Source organism: Eulemur rufifrons, chromosome 8, assembly GCF_041146395.1.
Source record: "Eulemur rufifrons isolate Redbay chromosome 8, OSU_ERuf_1, whole genome shotgun sequence".
NCBI lineage: Eukaryota > Metazoa > Chordata > Mammalia > Primates > Lemuridae > Eulemur > Eulemur rufifrons.
The window spans coordinates 122,227,565-122,247,117 of NC_090990.1; the positions used below are offsets into that span (position 1 = coordinate 122,227,565).

Genomic DNA, 19,553 nt, shown 5'->3' on the forward strand with positions numbered 1-19,553 from the left:
CACTCATTGCAATTTATCAGCCATGCATATGAATAGAATTACGGTTTTCGAAATGAGCTCAATATTTCACCGGTAATGAAACGGTTGCTTTCTTCTGTGTTACTGATTTTCAAAAAGCAAAACAGAAAAGAAAGAAAAGTGAAAACTAAATACCCATAAAACGCAAACACAACCGGAGGACGTAAATACAACATAGACAACCGCTTGGAGGCGCAGGACTAAGTAGCTCAACATTCCTTTAAAACGGCAGGAAATATCTAACTACAGCGGCTCGTTGGTCTAGGGGTATGATTCTCGCTTAGGGTGCGAGAGGTCCCGGGTTCAAATCCCGGACGAGCCCTTTTTTTTTTTTATGTCATGTCGAAGTGAGTTATTTTCAGGATACACGAGTAAATGTAATAAATATTAATACAAATTGGAGTGCAACGCAGAGACTTTTCGAACTTAGAGCACATTTTACATTCAAATAACATTAAAAGGTCTAAGGTGAAAATGGAAAAGGTTTGCTAGCAATGTGGAACTGCAGAAACGTTGTCCCCACCCCTGCCTATTCGCGGAGGGAGCACGGTGTTTAGGGTGTGTTCCTCGTCACCGCCAGTGTGGTTGAAACGCACGCACGTCAGTGCGCGTCCGCAGGCACGGCCGGGCTGGGGGCGTCCGCTGCATGAGGAAGGCGCGCCCCTTCCGTCGGAAACGCTCATTCCCCTGTTCCGGGACCCGCTAAACCATGACGTCCCCTGTTCGGCTTTGAAGGCGTCGGAGGGCTGCCCAGGATCCCGCACTAGACGTCTGTGTTTCAAGAGCCTGTGTTTTAAATGGTACAACGCAATTTGTAATGCCTTGCCCTCGGACATACAGTCATCATATGTTGTATTAATTAAGCTCATCTGGTTCCTGCTTCCAAAAATTCAGAGGACCGACAGTTGAGCTCATGGAACGAGAATAGTCTTTCAATGGGATGTCTGAGAAAACGATCGTGCGTGTGAAGGAGAAAAAGCCTGGGCTCGTCCGGGATTTGAACCCGGGACCTCTCGCACCCGAAGCGAGAATCATACCCCTAGACCAACGAGCCGCTCTCGGCTAAGGTGCTCCGGGCTCCTCTCTTCTGGCTCGCCCCGCCTCTCGCCCTATTTCCTGACGTCCCCAGCGCGCGATCCTTCCCTTCCTGCGTGGGCCTCTCACTCCCAGAGCCCGGGGTCGGAGCCTTTCCAGCCGTGCCGAGGAGAAGCAGGGAAGGACACGCATTTGCCCAGCAGGGCCGCTCGGCTCACCCCATCGCCGGGCTCCAGGCTCGCGCACGCTCCCGGAAGCCGCCTTCCCGCGCCCGGGATCGCCCGCGGCCATTCCTCTGGCGGCGGCACGCGTCGGGAGGCGGGGCTGAGGAAGGCGCGGGCCCGGGCGCCTCCGGACGCGGCGGACGCCCACGGTGCCCGTTCCCGGCGGCGCCCGGCCGCAAGGTTTCGCGCCCTGCGGGGAGCCCCGCCGCCCCCTCCGACCGCCGTGGGAGCCTGCGGACGTGTGCGGCGCGCGCGAGTCCCCGGCCCCGTGGGGCCGCCGGACGGTGCTCGTTCGGTGCGCGGGCGGGGGACCGAAAGTGAGGAGAGCCGGCCAGGGAAGGGAGTAGCCGTCCCGGCTGGGAGAGGGATGCTCGGGCCCCTGCTCTTGATACAGCATATTAATAGCTAACGTTTCCCGAACATTCGTTTTGGAATGATGCATTCTTTTGTGCCCTTTGCTTGTATTAGACTCACTGGGTATTCCTAACAATCCACGAGGTGTTACTGTTATCCCTATTTGCAGATGAGGAAACTGAGGCCCTGCGATGTTGATTAGCTCACTTAGTGAAGCCCACGGGGGTAGGAGGTGGTGGTGGCGCCAATATAGAAACTCCCGAGATCTTGGAAGGCGGAAGCACCGGGGTTGGGGAGAGGAGTCGGTGCCTCGGCAACCCCGAGGACGGACGGCAGAGGCGGTGACCGGCTCTCCTCCCTCCCGCCCCGAGGCCCCGCGGCCCGCGCCGGCGGGGTTCGCCGCCTGCCCGACCCCTCCAAGCCCAGCCCCGCGGCCCGGCTGCAGAGGCCCCTCATTTCTCGAGCCCTCTCCCATCCCTAGACTATCTTCAGTTCGGGGTAAATGGAATCCATTGCTCTGTAGCCTGGTCAGACCGTTCCCTGAGGGTCCAAGTGCTTTTGACCGGAAGCTTCCAGCTTGCACCAGCTTCTCAGCTCTTCCCTTCCTCCTCTCCTCCCTTGCTCTTAATGCCAGTGGGCTCTTGGGGTGCCAGAAGGTCAGGACCAGAGCTCATGCCCTTGGGGGGGGGGTGACAGGGGAAATACAATGAAGACACCTCGAAACAAAGAGCAAAAACTGACAAACCTTTCTTTAACCAAGTCTGGTGATGCGGAGAGCCCTGCTCCTCCTTGGTGCAGAGGCCGCGTCTAAGGTGGGCGGCTCTAAGCCTGTTTGCTTTGATAGTATTACTATGTAAAAACCCCGTTGACACCCTCTCCTTGTCTGAGACCACCTTTCTTCCTTTGAAAGCTGGATATTGCTTTTAACCTGCTTTTTGGTAGTTTGAGAATGGATTCGGGGTGGGTGAGGGTGGGGAGGGAGGAGATTTCATCAAAGCAAGTCCTGAGCCGTCTAAGTTTTGCCCTCCCGTTTGGGAGCGCGCCTTTGCTAGGGCGCCACTCTGAGGGGCTCTGGGTCATTTCTTCCACTCACCACGTGCCATGAGGGATGGCAAAGCTGGAGACCTTTCTTGCCTTTGCTGAGTATATGCTCTCAAGGTTTTTGTTGTTCGTTGTTAATTTCCCAAGCCTACTTTTCTATCCCTTTAAGTTGTTTGTAATGGCTTCATACTATTCCATCAAGACAATGGCACATAATTTTCTTAATTATTCTTCCACTATAATTAAGTGGTGTCCAACATTTCATTGATATAAACATTGTCTGACTAGCCCATTTGTGTATATACTTTTTCCATGTTTTGGATTGTTTCCTTAGGACATATTCCCAGAGTTGGCATGCTCACAGGTGATGAACACTTTGATGCTTTGACCACTCTGATGGCTCTTGCCATAGTTCCATGCCAAGGGGCTTGGCCTAACTGGTTAGCAAGTAAGATAGAAACGTGTAGAAGAAGAGAACCAGTGCTCTAGGAGAACTTTCAAACCCATGATTCAATCTTTTAATTCTACTTACAGGTTTTGGTGGCATCAAAGCTTTTGAGAATGGTGATAATGTTAAAAGAATTATTGAAGTTAACAATTTTGACTTGGGGTCAGATGCATGAGAGGAAGAAGATGAAATTAGAAAATAGTAGGTCTATTAGGAGATGATTAGAATAACTCTGGGATGATGTTATTGAAACTGAGTGGGCTTTTAAATCACTTGTAGAGGGCAGTTAGTGACTGTTTTATAACTAATCCACTGAATTCTGACCCAGTTTAGGCTCAAGTGGTGCAGATTTGGCTCTGACTAGGAATGCTGAGTCCTTGGAAGTGAGAATACATGTACATAATTACATGGGTCTGACATTCAAAGGAACCTTCTTGCTAACTTGGCACACAGGACTGTCCTTGAGACCATGCGCTAAGCCTTCCTCGTTGCTTGTGGGGTTATGCACTGATTGACTTTGAGGGCAATAGCAGTTGTCTTGGTAGGTTCGATTCACTCACTGCACGCCTTGCCCCAGTTTAAACAGAAACTTGGATCTGACTGCAAATTTGTGTCTTTTTTCAGATTCCAGTCCAATATCCTGCAATAGCTTCAGCTATTTTTTGCTAAACACATTTCTATCTGGTTTCCCTGAATGATCCTTTTTCTGAGGTTTATTTCATGCTTCCCTCTGAATTTTACAATCCCTTCCCTGAGTCATCATTAATGAATTCTTGGAGCTGCCTCGGCCCCTTCATTTTTCATTCAAAAGTTTTCACTTGTTTTAAGTGTTAAGAGCCCATGGGGTGATATGAATCTCGGATTTAGATTGTGAAAGAAATGCTTTCCACCAAGACACCTTCACTTCCACCAGGAAATCTTATTACTCCTCTGTTTTATACAGACCTAGTCCTGCTCCAGATGTTGTTGGGCTAATAGGAGAGGACAAAAGTACATAGTCTTCACGATCAAACTTGTGATTGTTTATGAAGACATGCTCATGAGAGTATGTTACAAAAAAGGAGGATATAAAATTAGATATAGTAAGATTCCTATTTTGTAACAACCAAGAATTAAAACAGTACAAAACATATATAAGGCACTAAAAATCCAGAAGAAAAGCTATAAAATATGAACACTAATTATCCCTGGATAGTGGAATTATAAATGATTTTTTATTTACTTCTTAACATTTTTTTCTTTTACTCCATGAGTTTTCTAAAAGAAAGATGTAGTGCTTTTATAATGAGAAAAAAATAAGGATAATTAACATTTTTAAACCGCAAAGAAAACAGGGCTCTTAAAACCATGTGTTCCCTTGTGCTTGGTAGCATGAATAGAAACACAGCATTAGAAGCAGTGCAAAGCAGCCCTTTTGTGCTTTCCCATCCCATCTGCTTCCAGGGGTCATCAATAAGGCTGTTTCTGTCACTCCCAAGAGGCCGGGTGCAGCCACAATGGGGATGTGCCTGACACCATCCAGCACCTGTCCTGTGGCTTTCTCAGACAGTCAAACAGAAGTGACTAGTACTGGAAATCTTACGGTTTGAAGAACCGTTATTTTCTTGGAGGGGAATGAGTATCTGCCTCTTGGTAATACCTATCCTTTGAGTTCCAACCATATAATCATTCTAAAGTCTTGTTTCTGAGTGCTGGTTAAAGTGTAATTCAGTCCACTCATTCTTTAAAACAGAAGCAGTTGATAAGTGTGATAACTGGCTTTATAGTTTGCCTGAGTTCGAGTAATTTTCTCAAATTTCTATGTAAACTACATCATGGAGGGCCAGAGTCATTACTTACAGGAGGACCCAGCGGGGAACCTGGCCTGTCTTCGCCTCTTCCTTCTGCACCCCGCTTCCCTCATGGCATCTCCCTGGCTGTGCCAGCTCCCACGGAGAAGCCCCACAACTTTCCAGGGTTAGGAGGTGTAAGAAGCCTCTTCACTCTTGTTTTGGAGGTGGGTGTGTTTACCCTTTTGGCTCCCTCTTCCCCACGAGGCACTGTGCAGCCTAAAGCAAGGGCACCTTGGATGCTGGTCTGCCACGTTGACTTCACATTAACCCAGTTCTGGGAATAACTCTGAGGTTTCTACTTTCACATATTTACCTTAGGTCAAAACAGACGAAACTTGTAAATAACCCATAAATCCTGCCCTTAGGCAAATTCTTGCCTTTCCCTGAGTGGTCAATTGCCCTACACCTTCCTTCCCTATGTAAGCCCCAGGTCTGGGGGGGGACTGGGAAGGGGACCCACCATCGTGTTTGGAGGCCACCCAAGACATGGCTTCTGTTTGTAAGTCCCTGTTTTAAGTGTTTCTTTCTGAGAAACAGGATTTGTCAGCCTCTTTCTTTGGCCTGTCAGCTTCTTTAGCGTTTGGATGTGGGTTTGCGTAGACCTGCCCACTGGGAATAGGCATAGCATGTGTTCATCATCTCTTCCTCCTCTGAGTGGTCTCAAAGAACTGCGGTTTCCTGGCCCATCTGGCCACAGTGGGGCCTCTCTGGAATTCCCACAGCCCTCCTGGGATTTGAGGGCAAAACTGGAATAATGGTGTCTTCTCAGCATCCATAGCCACTCTGGCCAGGACCCTGACTGGGCTCACTGTGAGCCTGGTTACCCCAAGCAAAACTGGGGAGTCAGGGTGTTTCCTGCCCCTAGGCTTCTGAGTACTTTGCTCTTCTTTTGTAAGCCCCTCTGGGAAGGGTCTCAGGAGCCAACTCACACGGGAGGTGTCAATGACAAAGGAGGCTTAAAATAATTCTCTCTCAGGAGTATTTGCATTTTGCCTGGGAAGGAGGCTAATGAAGACATTTCAGGCATCTGGTATCAGATAAGGGAGGTACTGGGCAGTCATGACTGTTGAAAATAATTCTATCCCACCCCTGAACTTAGTTCAGTTATTCATTATTTAACAAATATGTATTGAGCACCTGCCATGAATGAGGCACTGTGTACAGTGAATACTAATAGATACTTTGTGCTCTCATGGAGCCATGGGTTAGCTCTGGGCGCAGCAATACATTATTACATAAAATAATCGGACTGATTTACTTGCGTAGCTTAGGAAACCTAATTCCATTTTATTTGAGTAGCATTTGAATTTTGCTCACTGCTCTTGACCTCTTCATAAGCCACCTGATTCTCCATCATATAGAGACATTCTGTTCATCCTATTTTTGGCCAGTCCATAGAGCACCAAGTTGACTAGAACTAGTCGGGGTCAAACAAAATTTAATTTTGGTGCAAACAATGGAATGGCCATCTGGCATTTTGGGTTTTGCCCTGTAGGGACCAGCTGTTTCTGCCTGCCTGGCATCTTTCACGCTTTGGAATCCCCACGCTCTGTTCGCAGTCCTTATAGACTGTGTAGGGTTGACTCACCCCGCCCCAGCTCCGGGAGAGGGCACCTGAGCTCCGCATCTCCTTGGTCGAAATGATTGGGTCAGGTGTGAGCCCTTGAGCCACACAGGGCCCATGGAAAGCTCCTGCAGGGTGTTTTCCCCACAGTTATTGGGAAAGAAGCTCTTCCCTTGGGTCTGCAGGCCGGGAGGAGCCTACTTGAGAATACACAGCCAACACAGAGGAAGGCAGACCAATACCAAGAGAGATTCCTGACATCGCCTGAGTGACTGAATTTAGGTCTTTCCATGGACTTCCAGTTGTCTGGCTCAGTGTGTAAGTAAAAGGGGAGGGGCAAGAGATTCACAGACAGGGATAGTCTGTTTTCATCAGCCAGTCTGAGCGCGTTCCTGCCATCAGCTGCTGGGCATCCTCACTCATTCAGCTGTGTTAAGTGTTTACCTAATTCAAAACCTAATCAGAGGATGATGGACTGGTTGCCTTTCACTCATTTGTCCCTGTTTTTGGACATAGACTTATTGAACATCTAGTTAACTGGTCACTGCATGGCAAGCTGGCTTTGTCCTGGGTGACCTCTGTGAGAAGAGTCTGGAGTTTCCAAGGCCCCCGGGGCATCTCGCGGTCACCTGGTTACCTAGTTCCATATGCAGCTGAAACAGCCTCACAGCCCCCTTTTAAGTAGTGACACAGCCCTTCAAAGCATCCAGGTTCTCTTCTTGTTCCTTCTCTGGAGAAAGGAAGGACGCAGTTTGAAACTCAAGCTAGACTACAAAGATACTGGAAGAATGATTCTGAGTCTTCTCTTTAGCCTTGTTGCTGTAAAAGTATCAGTGTTTTCTTCCAAGCTTATTAAGGAAGCCTGACAGAAACAAGGTCTTCCTGGCCTGGTAATGGCTTTGTGCTACCTAAGACACCAGTGGATTTCTTTAACCCAAATTTAGAAATCCCAGCATCAACCATGCAAGTGCGGCGCCTAAGCATGGTTGCTTCTGGGAAGGCCAGCTGTGAGCAGTGGGGCCACAGCACCAACAAAAATCAGTCCCTGCGCCTCACGGATGCCCTCCCAAGAGCCCCCTCATTAATTAAGAACTCCTGGCAATGGGGCATCTGAGTTTTTTACAAAATCTGACCAAATAATGTGACTATCAGGACTGGGGGGACAGAAAGGTATTTTGATACCAGCAAGGATGTTCCTGCAGCATCACATTCGTATCATTTTTGATTGCTCCTTTCTCATCTGCTCCTATGATGTTTAGACCCTCCAGAAGAAAAATACAGTTTTATTTTCATATCTGTATCCCACACTTTCCATGCCTTTCTCAAGGAAGGGAAAGTGGCCCCTTTCGTGACATACTCATAATCACAAAGCACTTGCCTAGATGTGTGTGTGTGTATCGACAACTCAGAGACATATTTAAATAAAACCATGTATTGTTTAAGGGGTAGACTTCTCTATAGGTAGACAGATGATTGATAGCGTATAGATCTCAAAATAACGCACACACAAATATCACCCAAACTCTGCTAAAATCCAAAGTTTATGATAACTATGACAGTATCAGTCTCGACCAGGTTACAAGTTTGTTACAAGTTACAAACTATTTAAAAATAGTTTTGAAAAAAAAAAGTATTTCCCAAATATTAACACTATCCTGGAGTTAGAAAAACTGTAAATGGGACAAGAAAATTGAGGTACCAGTGGTGACATAAGGCCTTTTTGTCTGAGAGACTGTTTTCTGAAGTCAGAGGAGGGTGTGGTCTCACAGACCTCCGGAAAAACAATCGCTCCAACCACCAAATCAGCACATTGAAACACTGACATACTCAGATCAGAATAAGGACCAACCTTAAAGATTAAACATGTATTTAGAGTAATGTCTTTCAGCAGGAGGCCATGAAGAGGGGAGAGGAGTAAGTTAAGGACTAGGCAGTCGGCCCCCTGTCCCTTTCAAAACCACCTGTGCTCCCCAAACTGAATGATACAGCAAGAGCAACCCAGTGAGAACAGACTGAAGACCCCAACTCACTAGGATGAATGTTTCATTGTGTAGCTTGCACATCACAGCGCTTGAGGCACCTCCCAGGAAACGTCTCATCATGCTCAAGGGTCACCCTCTGGAAGTGCAGAATTCATCCCTGCAGGACGAGTCAGGGAGCCAGCCTTGTTCAGGGCTTACTGCTCAGCTTTTAGGATGAGGAGATGCAGCGCAAAACACGAACTGCCTGACGTTCTCATGGGAATTTCCAGTCTCAAGGGCGCTGGAGGCAGCGAGCTGGACCAGCGACTGCCCGTGGTGGTCACCAGCTAGAAAACCACAGGACCAGAAATGCTCCTGTTGGTGGAACAGACACTTTTGAAAATGGTTCAATAATTACCTCTTCTAGTCTGATGTTCTAAAAATTGGTTGGCCAGTTCAGATTTGGACCAAGCCAAAAGGTTATTCTAGGGTCTTGATAAAATTTAAGGTCGCCTGTAACTTAATCGGATTTATATTTTCAGCAATGCTATTTTCATTTGTTTCTGACCACCTAAAGTTAGTTTTTACTTATGTTTGAAAACCATAAAAACTTTAGAACAGTAAAACGGCTGTAACTTTACACAAGCAAAACCTAACAAGCTAAATCTGAGCTCAGTTCGGAGGTCAGCCGCAGGGACGGGTGGGCGTGGACAGTAGCCAGGGCTCCAGAGGCTGCCCAGTGTCCCCTGGATGGTTGTCACAGGACATTGTTTTAAATAAGCTTCTTTTTTAAACCCAGTCCACCAAATGCCATAAACTCAAGCTGATAAAAGTCTGCTGCCCTCAGATCCAATCTCGGTGTGTGAAGGAGCGTGCGGTGTGGAGGCCGGGAAATAGCCGCCCTGGTCTTCAGCCTCACTCCAGACTCAGCACCGTCTGCTCCTGCGATGGCTTCGTTTGCTGCTGCGACTACTGTTGCTGCTACTTCCAAAGAGATGTCTCCAGCAGCTTCGTCACGAGGGCACAATGAGCTCTTCTTCACATTTTAGTGTCCTGGACAGGAGTGTCACCCTGTGAATGGAGGAGTAAAGAATGAATTAGGAAAAGGGTGAGGAAATCCTGACACTGAGCATATCTCTTTGGGGATCCTAGATCAGGCAATGGTAATAGCAGGAGGAATACCAATAATGATAGCAATGAGAATGCTATGTGCCTGGCATAGTTTTTTTAACTATACATGCACCAACTCATTTAATCCTCCCCAAAGCAATATAAGGTGGGTGGTTCTATTTAACTCTGTTATAGGTGAAGCAATTAAGGCACAGAGAAGTTAAATGACTTCCCATAGCTCACACAGCTAGTAAATGGTGAAGTCAGGATTTAAACCCAGGAACTAGAGCTTGAATCTTCAACTACTAGGTGATACTGACCATCCCTTGGTGCCTGGCTTCCACGTCCCTCTGGCCTGGCCTCTTACCTGCTCACTCATTCCCACTCAATGACCTCTTCCTGAAGCACTGAGCAAGATTTTTTGGCAGCATAAAAATGGAAAAAGAACGGAAAGGGTTGAAAATAAGATACTGATACTTGAGTGAAAGGACAGCAAAGTAGCTATTTATTCAACATTGTTTCCTTTTTTATATTTTTTTGCTATATTGCCCAGGCTGGTCTTGAACTCCTGGCCTCAAGGGATCCACCCACCTTGGTTCCAAAGTGCTGGGATTATAGGCATGAGCCACCAAACCCAGTCTCAATAGCCATTCAAAAAAAGGTATCACTTTGAGCTCCTTCTGTGCTGGTACTCAGGTCTTATCTACTTTCCATCAGTTCTTTTTTTCTTTTTCTTTTTTGAGACAGAGTCTCACTCTGTTGCCTGGGCTAGAGTGCCATGGCATCAGCCTAGCTCACAGCAACCTCAAACTCCTGGGCTCAAGCGATCCTCCTGCTTCAGCCTCCCAAGTAGCTGGGACTACAGGTGCTCACCACCATGCCTGGATAATTTTTCTGTTTCTATTTTTAGTTGCCTGGCTAATTTTTTCTATTTTTAGTAGAGACGGGTTCTTGCTGAGAACTCCTGAGCTCAAGCAGTCCTCCTGCTTTGGCCTCCCAGAGTGCTAGGATTACAGGTGTGAGCCACCACGCCCGGCCAGGAGGCCTTTTTCTACCTGAGACCTTCCAGAAGCAATCCCCTTCCCTGCTGGCTTTTCAACCAAGGTGACTTTTTAACCCTTCAGGACTGGAAGATGCTGTCAGTGAGATGGGAAGGTGTCCTGGCATGGCAGGTTCCTCCTGCCTTGAAAATAAGGTGTAGCAACCACTGGCAGCTGAGTCCTTGAACCCAGCGGCTTCATCCTCAGAAAGGACTAAGGGTTGGGGCCTGTATTTGGCTTCTGGAGACTTAGTGGAATCTCCCAGCTACAAAAGACCCTAAATCCATAGATTGCTCATTCTAAATCTAATTTAAGGATTGCTCATTTAGAATAGAAGGTATTAAAGAAATACGAGGCATCTTTCCCTAACAACTCAACCTAGGGTCTTGGTCATACCTCGTGAGTCTTTGAGACTCTACTTTTTCCTCCCCGATCTAGTTTGAAAATAACGTGAGGGCCCTTGGAGAGCCCCCCCAAACATTGGCATGGCTGGAGCAGAGCAAGGGGGAGAGTCGGGCGAGGTGTGTGTTGGGGGGAAGGTATCCTAACCCCCAGCACCTGTGAATGTGACCTTATTTGGAAATGGGGTCACTGCCCTTGTCATTAAGGATCTCAAGATGAGGTCATTCTCCATCTAGGGTGGGCACCTGCTGACTGGTGTCTTTATAGAAGGAAGGAGGGGGACGTGTGGGACACGGGCACAATGCAAGGCCACGTGGTGGAGATGGAGGCAGAGACTGGGGCCACGTGTCTGCAAGCCCAGGCATGCCAAGGATTGCTGACAGGCCCCAGAAGCTGGGAGAGGCGAGGAAGGATTCCAGGGTTGCAGCCAGCCGCCAGAACTTAGGGGAGAGGAACAGATTCTCCCCCAGAACCTCCAGAAGGAACCAACCCTACCAACATCTTAGTTTTGGAGGCCTGGCCTCAAGAACTGTGAAAAAGTACTTCGATGTTGTTTTAAGCCACCAAGTTTGTGGTAATTTGTTATGGCAACTCTACTATAAGAGGTGAGTAATTTTAGCAAAGAGTAGATGATACAAACAAACAAACCAACCCTCCGGTTGCTGTCCAGGCAATGAATTATATAGGCTGGAAAAAAAAAGTGGAAGCAGCAAGACAGAAAAGAGGCTGCTGTAGCAGGAAGCGAATGATGGCTTGAGCGAGTGAAGGAAGGCACTGAAAAGGGAGGGGGCACACTTGCAGGTGACTGAGTTGTTGAGATTCCTAGGGACAGGGGCTGGGGGTGGGACAGTGCTCCCAGAGCTCCAGGTGGGCTTCCTGGGAGCCAGCGGGGAACAGCCAGGTGCAGTGGGTGCCAGGAGTGAGGGCAGACAGGGCGGGGGGCGGGGAGTGAGTCATCTCCCTCCTCCTCGTGTGCAGGACGTGCCCGACTCCTGCGCGTGAATGGGTGTCACCTACAGCCCCTTCTCTGAAGGCCCAACTCAAATGCCACCGTGGCCCCGAAGCACCCCCAACTTCTCGTCCCCACTCTCCACACACAGATGGTTTCTCCTGCCCTTGTGCTCCGGGCTTGCCCAGGGATGCCCCTGCCCACTGCCACCTGCCACCTCCCTCTGTCCATCTCTGATCCCCTGCCCTCAGCAGACCCTTGGCCGACGTTAGCAGACCTCGGTTACTGCGCAGTGCCAAGCCTCGTCACTCCGCACACACCCAGAAGCTCAGCAGAACTCTGGGTCAGTGAGAAGCTGGAAAGAGCACGAGACACACTTCCCTTTTGTGTCCTTTTGTCCCCTCAGCCCCAGCGACAGCCTGTCTCCATCCAGTCTGCAGAGGCAGGAGCCTGGTGCCTTTGTTTCTGCACGCTGAGCTGATTTAGGAGGGGGCTGTGAGGAACAGGGGTCACGGCAAAGGCACACGCAAACCCTAGCACCGCCCTCCGGTGTGGACAAGCCGGGCCACCTACCTCCACCGCGGGGGACGTGCGCCCACCCTGGACCTCGCTGCTGGTCTCCAGCTGGGCGTGGCCGGTCCCAGGGCTGCAGCCTGGCTCGAGAACTGCCCCCTCCTCTTCTTTTTCCTTGTCTTTCTCCAGCTTGGGGACATCGTCACCCTCCACTCCTCCAGGGGAACTCTCGGGGGTCCCCTCCCCCACCGCTCCCTCCTCTGGCTTCTGTGTGTCTTGGCTCTTAGGTCCAGGCCCGGCCTCTTCATTTTGCTCCCTCTCCTCCTTCACCCCCGTAGCCTTCGCGGCCTGCGCGTCCTCTCCGGCCAGCTTTCCCTCCGGGGGGCTCCCGCGCCCATTCTCTGCCTCCGGGCTGGAGGTTTGGGGTGGGGGCTGCTCCCGGGCACCCAGCTCGGCTTCCTCTGCAGGCCCGTCCTTCTCCGGCTTCTCTGTCCTGCTGGACGCCCTCCTCAGGGGGGGCTTTTCCGAAGGTTCCGGGTGTCTCCTCACTCCCTCTCCCGCTGCCCCCTCGCTGGAGGAAGGGGGTCCCAGGGCCTTGCTCTTGGGTGGGAACACCTCGTCCCCGTTCTGTTCCGTGGCACCATTCTCCTGAGATGACTCCGAGGCCCTGTACTCGCCCAGGTCCCCGCAGTCCGACTGAGACCTTCGGAACCTTCTGGAAGGGGGGCGTCTTTTGATGGAGCCCCTCGTCCGCACCTGGAAGAAGAGGGAAGGGAAATTATCCAAAAGCTGTCGCAAAGGCCAAGAGGAGGACTGCACGTCCTTTCAGCGTCGGTCCAAAGCACCGCTTAGCAAGCCCAGCTAATGTCCTGGGAGAACCTATGGTTGTTCGTGATTTGTCACAGGTTAGAGCCCCGCGGGATTGTGACATCACATGGTGACCTGCAGACTTTTGTCTTACGAAGATGCAAGCGCTTTCCGTCCAGGAAAAAAGATAACTTACAATTTTACTGCGCTGTAAAACTTTAACCAGTTTGGTGTCTAACTTAACAATTGTATTCTAATATTTTTTTTAAAATTGTCTATAAGTAACCAGTTCTTTGAATGCTCTTTGAGTGAGCTTTACCGTCTTCTAGTTTCCTCCTAAGTTAACAAATGGAATAAAATCTCCCTCTGTTTTGTCTAAGGGCCAGGTTTTAACATTTTGAAAATTATACTTTGACAAAAATCCAACAGAGAAGAGGGGTGGAGGCCTGCTGATGGCCAGGCCCTGGTGCAGGGACCGCCTGGGTGCTCGTTGGATGGCTGGTGACCAGCGTCCTCCCTTGTCCGCCTCAGCCCCGCCGTCCCCACCGCTGGCTGACACCGGGGACGAGGAGCAGCCCGAGAGCGCTTTGCTTTCGGGATTTCAGGAGTCAGGCGCCCGGTCAGAAGCCGTCCTTGGCACCCAGCAGCTGCCTGAAGAGGACGTGCTCTCTGGGAAGCCTGTGAATCTCAGAATCGGGCCCACTGGGCTTTGTCAATCCTGGTTCCATCCCAGAGGTTTGGAAGGAATACTGGGTTTACGAGGGTCTCCTGGGCCTTTCCGGAGTCCACGGTGGGGCCAGCTCTGCAGGGTACCGCGGCCCCAGCCCTCATGGCCGGCAGGGTTTGGAAGCAACTTTGCCTGCTCCCTCGCTGCCGTCAGAAGGCCAAAGCCTCTGGGTGTCATGGCCCTCTGGGCCAGGCAGCAGCTCCTCCCTCCAGCCCCTGCCTGCACCTGGGCACCCTGGGAGAAGATGAGGCTCCCCACTGGGGTCCTTCAGGGTCTCCAGCACCCGGGGCTGGAGCACCTCCGCTCTGTCCCCAGCCAGCAGGCTCAAGCCTGCCCCATCCCCTTCTCACCACCAGGGCATTTGCCTGGGCGCTCCCTATTTCTGTACATGTGACCTTCTTTGCTAGATGGATGTCCTGGAATGGCCTAGAAGATATCACTTCTCCATCCTTAACCCCAAAGTCATACCCATTCGGCATTCCCTGGCGTCAGACCCCCTCACATCTCGGCCCCCACCTGGCTCTGCCCGAGTTTGCTGAGCACCTGCTTGGGCTGCATCTCTGATCCTCACCTCCCCCGGTGGGGCCTGGGCGTGGTGACAGCTCACACAAAGGGTCAGGGCGGCATCTGTAGAAACGAGCCCTGCCATACGTGTACTTTCCGCAGAGGGAACCATTTGGGTGTTCTCTAACTGGGGCCAGCTGTGGTAGGAATGGTTTGCGCCCACACGGGGACACGCAGGACTATTCACATCAAGCCAGAGAGGGATGTTTTGCAGTCCTGGCCATCTGCCCAGCCTTCGGTGTGAACCGCTGGTCCGGCCTTTAGCTTTTGTTTTCAGCTTTTGACATCAACTGTCTGTGCGGCGGGATCCATCCTGGATTCCCACCCCTCTCTCCACAAAGCAGAGAGCACTCGCTCCCCCAGGCCTGGCTTCGGGTGCATGGCACGGTTATAGGGAGAGGAGGGGAGAGAGGCCGGCGAGGTTGAGGGGTGGGCTTAGTTCAGGAATCACTTGCAAAGGAGAGGACAAATCTCACTTCTGTTGAAACCAGCGCCAAAGGTTTCTCCCTTTCTCTAGGGCAAGAACAGTGTAGAGAAGACTCAGGAGTGCCAGTCCCCACCTTTCCAGACACACCCCGATGCACCGGGACCAGAGTTTACCTTGTTGTAACAGGGCAGGTGGCTGCCTTCCGGAGGCTGGTCGAAGCTGACCGGCACCTCCTCTGCCTCGCTGGGCCGAGACCGCACGCCTGGGCTGCTGGGGGTGGAAGGTGGGCTGTGAAACGGCGACACCATGGCCTTGAGTCCGGGACTCTTGGGTGAGGCCCCAGGCAGCAGGGCCGCTGGGTCAAAGGTTAAATTGGCCTGCCGAGAAAAGATGAGGAATTTCAAATAGGAGTGGGAGAAGAGGAGAGCTTCTACTTTAGCTTGTTGGTTGCCTGGCCTGAGAACTGGCTGCGAACAGGTGACATGAGGCTTTTCATGTTACTTCCCAGCCAATTGTCCATTGTCACATCATGTCCTGCTTCTGGAAGCATTGCCTACTCAATCCGCGTCCTGCTGCCTGGCCCGCCACGGGCTGCCTTGCAGAATGCTCAGACAGCACCGATGTGGATCTAACAAAAATGCCTGGAACAGCCCCAACGTATAGGCAAAGTGGCCAAAATAGCAACTGCCAGCACCAGGGTCTCACGGGAAGTCAGCCTTCGTGATCACCGTTCTCGTCAGAGTCAACAGTGTTACGCGGACGCACACTCTTAATGTGTGCCAGCCACACGCAGCTGTCTTCTCCACGACGACTGAGGTGTTCGGTTTTGTTCTTGTCGCACACATTGGGCAAGCAGCTAAGGGATCTGCCCTGAGACTCACGCCAGGTCTGCTTGTCCCTCAAGCCTCCAGGTCCCAGGCTCCCTCCCGGTGGACGGCAGAGTGGTGCACACAGCAGGAGGGAGGCGGTGGAACAAGCCACAGCGTGTGCCACACGTGGGCATCACAGCTCAGGTGAGACCAGACCAAAACAAACCCTGAGGGCAACCAAACGGGAGAGTAACCCAAAGCTAACCAAAGCCTGCCGGAGTCTTGAGCCTGGTGGCTGGTCCCAGATCCACCCCCAGTTGTCATGGAGAAGGTGGCGGTGCCTGAAGCTGTCCACAGAGGGACTGAGTGTGAGTGACCAGGATCTTCTCTAGGGCCATCTAGGGGCACTCTTCCTCCTCCTGCCCTCAACACCTGGCTGCTGGCCCTGTGCCGCATGGGGACAGACGGCAGTGCCACCTCACAGGGAAGGGATGGTGGGAGGTACACGGGTTCTCCACGCCCACAGACCTGGCTCCACATATTGAATCTTTCACTTAAGAGCTGTGTGACCTGCAGACCTTAAGCAAGTCCAATAGCCTTTCTGAGTCTCAGATTCTCTGTTTGTCCAAAGTTCTTAGCCTGGTCTTCAGTGTCTTTCCTACCTGGTCCCTGTCTACTCTCTCCTGCCACACGCACGCTCTCTGCCTCCACTGCCCTCGGCTCACCCTCCCGCCAGCCGGACCCCGCCGCCCTGGACAACGCCTGCGTGTACTTCAGGACTTGCAGCTGGAAAGCACTGTGCATGTCTAGGAAGGTGTCAGTGTTTTCACTGTGATCTTAAGAAAGAAAACATAAGACAGATAAGACTGAGTCGTGGCAAGAACTAAATACATAAAATACGAAAGTTAAATAGCGATGCTAGGAGCCCGAGGGAAGGATTTGGAGCACAGATGCTGCGGGAGTCCATGTGCTGGGCCGGCTCAGGGGGCTTCATGGCAGAGGGGCCTGAACTGGGCATTAAAAGAGCTCCCCCTCCTCTAAATTTCAACCCGGGAAAATCCCTCCGAAAGAATGCTTGCAAATAAAATGGATCTTGCGAGCCAGCAGAAAATCTGAACTTTGGATTTTGGATTATTCTAGTGAATAAAAATCATAGTTTATAACTCATTCAATAGAATAGTTAGAAGAAAATCTAGTTGCTGATGTATTTCTTAGCTCTTTCCCCCACATATTCCTAAGTAAGGTTCCTGTGGGATTTGACTAAATTGTCATAGTGTTGCTGACATTCTTAATGAGATTAAATAATTAGACATCCAAACTTCATTCTGAAGTTGTTGTGTTTCCCAAAAAGGCTTAATAATGACTAGAAAAGGGAATGAGACCAAAACTACAGGGTAGGGCCCGGCGCGGTGGCTCACGCCTGTAATCCTAGCACTCTGGGAGGCCGAGGTGGGCGGATCGTTTGAGCTCAGGAGTTCGAGACCAGCCTGAGCAAGAGCGAGACCCCATCTCTACTAAAAATAGAAAGAAATTATATGGACAGCTAAAAATATATATAGAAAAAATTAGCCGGGCATGGTGGTGCATGCCTGTAGTCCCAGCTACTCGGGAGGCTGAGACAGGAGGATCGCTTGAGCTCAGGAGTTTGAGGTTGCTGTGAGCTAGGCTGACGCCACGGCACTCACTCTAGCCTGGGCAACAGAGTGAGACTCTGTCTCAAAAAAAAAACAAAAAACAAAAAACAAAAAAACAAAAAAAAAAACTAAACTACAGGGTACAGAACATTTGGGAGCTGATTTCTGGCCCCTGAATGAAGGCTGTGGTGGGCTGCAGGGAGGCAGAGGTTGGGGTCCTGGGCTGCACCCCTCAGCTAGCTGCTAGGAGAGATGCTGAAGCTCTGGGATCCCCTCCGAGAGCTCCCTGTTATGTCTAGGGGAGCCTGAAGCCTCCTAGGGTGACAGGAAGCACCACCCCCTCCCTATAGCTGGGGCAGAATCAGGGATTCTTAGTAAGAATTAAATTTCAGGAAGACACTGCAGAGTCCTCCCCACCCTCCATAGGGTAAGCTCAAGAAACCAGAGATGCTTGCCGTAGCCCCACATCAGGCTGGGATCCAAATCCCACGGCTGGGAGCTGCAGAGGCTGTAGCTATGTGTCTTGACACCCCCCCTGATGGCTTCAGCAAGGAAGTTGGCGAGCTGGTGCTCTCAGCTGGGCCTGGAGGGGAGGATACAGCACAGGAGAGCCTTGCTGCTTCTCCTGGTGGCTGGATGGCGGCTGGGGCGAAAGCAGGAGCCTCCCCTGCAGGCCCACCGGGACAGAACCTGACCCCTCCTCTGTGCTTCAGCTCATGCTGTTCCCTCACCAGAAGCCCCTTCCTCCCTCCTTTCCAGCCACCCAGCCTTTGAGGACCAGCTACGGGCATAGGTGTTTCACAGAGCGTTCATCAATTGCTCCTGCCCACTCTTCCCTCTTCTTGCTCTGAAATCCTAGAGCACTGTTCTCACCTGGGGTGGGGCTGGGGGCTGATGGTGTCCCTAAGGGACATTTGGCAATGTCTGAAGACATTTTTCGTTGTCACAACTTTGTTGGACAGTGCTACTGGCATCTAATGGGTGAGACCAGGGATGCTGCTGAACATCTTGAAATGCAGAAGACAGCCCCTGCGACAAGATTATTCAGCTCAAATAATGCCAAGGCTGAGAAACCCCGTCTTGAGCAGCAGCAGCTGGTGGCACATGATTGAGAGCTCTGGTGTTGACTCCCACATGCTTTTTATTGTACCGTGTGTGAAAGCCATGTCTCCACAGACTGTGAGCTTGGGGGCAGCGTCTTCTGCTTTGTTTGCACTCCCAGGGAGCCAGCCCGGGGTGCAGAGGGCGCGGGCTCTGGACACACAGGGTGCTGGTGGAGAGCCCGGGCAGAATGGTTCTCAAACGATGGATTTGGCCACACTGGTGCAGTGGGTAGCAGCTGACCTTCAGCCCTGGGTAAGGCTGAAATGGTTGCATTCAGGCCTTCGGGGAGAGGGCTGGGCTATTTCTGGAGTGTTTCTTGCAACTACAATGTCCTTTCCCATAAGAATCCTGAGGCATCCCATTATCCATCAGCCACCAGCCATTAGTGTTGACTATCTTAATTTATCCTTGATATGGTCCTCATGTTAGCCCTCCCTCCCTCATCCTTTAGGGCAATTTGGTCACCAGCTGGTTATCAGGGGCCAACTATCCAGGTGACGCTTGGGCTACCCCTAGGAGCCCCAGAGACATGAAAGTTTTGAATAAGAAGTGGAGTTGGGCCGGATGGCGTGGCACGCGCCTGTGGTCCCAGCTACTCGGGAGGCTGAGGCAGGAGGATCGCTTGAGTCCAGGAGTTCTGGGCTGCAGTGCACTATGCCGATCGGGTGTCCGCACTAAGTTCAGCATCAATATGGTGACCTCCCGGGAGCGGGGGACCAGCAGGTTGCCTAAGGAGGGGTGAACTGGCCCAGGTCGGAAACGGAGCAGGTCAAAACTCCCATGCTGATCAGAAGTGGAGGTGGATACAAGGTAGCAATGGGTGATGCATTCTGCACTTACCTGAAGCTTCTCAATCAGAGGCGAGCTCTTCACCTTGATTTTAGGAGGGTGGCTGGCATTGGGCGGTGATTTCTGCAGAGCAAATGAACCAAAACCACGAAGTAAGTGAGGTGAAGTGCGGTGGAGTTCTGGCTGGAGCCCAAAAGTTCC

The 19,553-nt window shown here is 51.0% G+C and overlaps 1 protein-coding gene and 2 non-coding genes across 3 annotated transcripts in view; 1 reads left to right on the forward strand and 2 right to left on the reverse strand.

Moving 5' to 3' along the window:
- The first annotated feature begins 268 nt into the window (after window positions 1–268).
- Window positions 269–340, forward strand: TRNAP-AGG (transfer RNA proline (anticodon AGG)). Its single transcript has one exon. It is a non-coding gene; the product is annotated as a tRNA-Pro (tRNA).
- Window positions 341–1,000: 660 nt separating this feature from the next.
- Window positions 1,001–1,072, reverse strand: TRNAP-CGG (transfer RNA proline (anticodon CGG)). The gene has a single exon. It is a non-coding gene; the product is annotated as a tRNA-Pro (tRNA).
- A 6,900-nt stretch (window positions 1,073–7,972) lies between these two features.
- Window positions 7,973–19,553, reverse strand: part of RCSD1 (RCSD domain containing 1) — a 60,896-nt gene continuing 49,315 nt past the window's right edge. The window contains exons 4-7 of the mRNA XM_069479103.1: window positions 19,404–19,475; window positions 15,190–15,393; window positions 12,552–13,247; window positions 7,973–9,548 (exon numbers count right to left, since the gene is read on the reverse strand). Of these exons, the coding sequence (XP_069335204.1) occupies window positions 9,516–9,548; window positions 12,552–13,247; window positions 15,190–15,393; window positions 19,404–19,475 (1,005 nt within the window). The 3' untranslated portion in view covers window positions 7,973–9,515. The remainder of the gene's footprint in view (window positions 9,549–12,551; window positions 13,248–15,189; window positions 15,394–19,403; window positions 19,476–19,553) is intronic.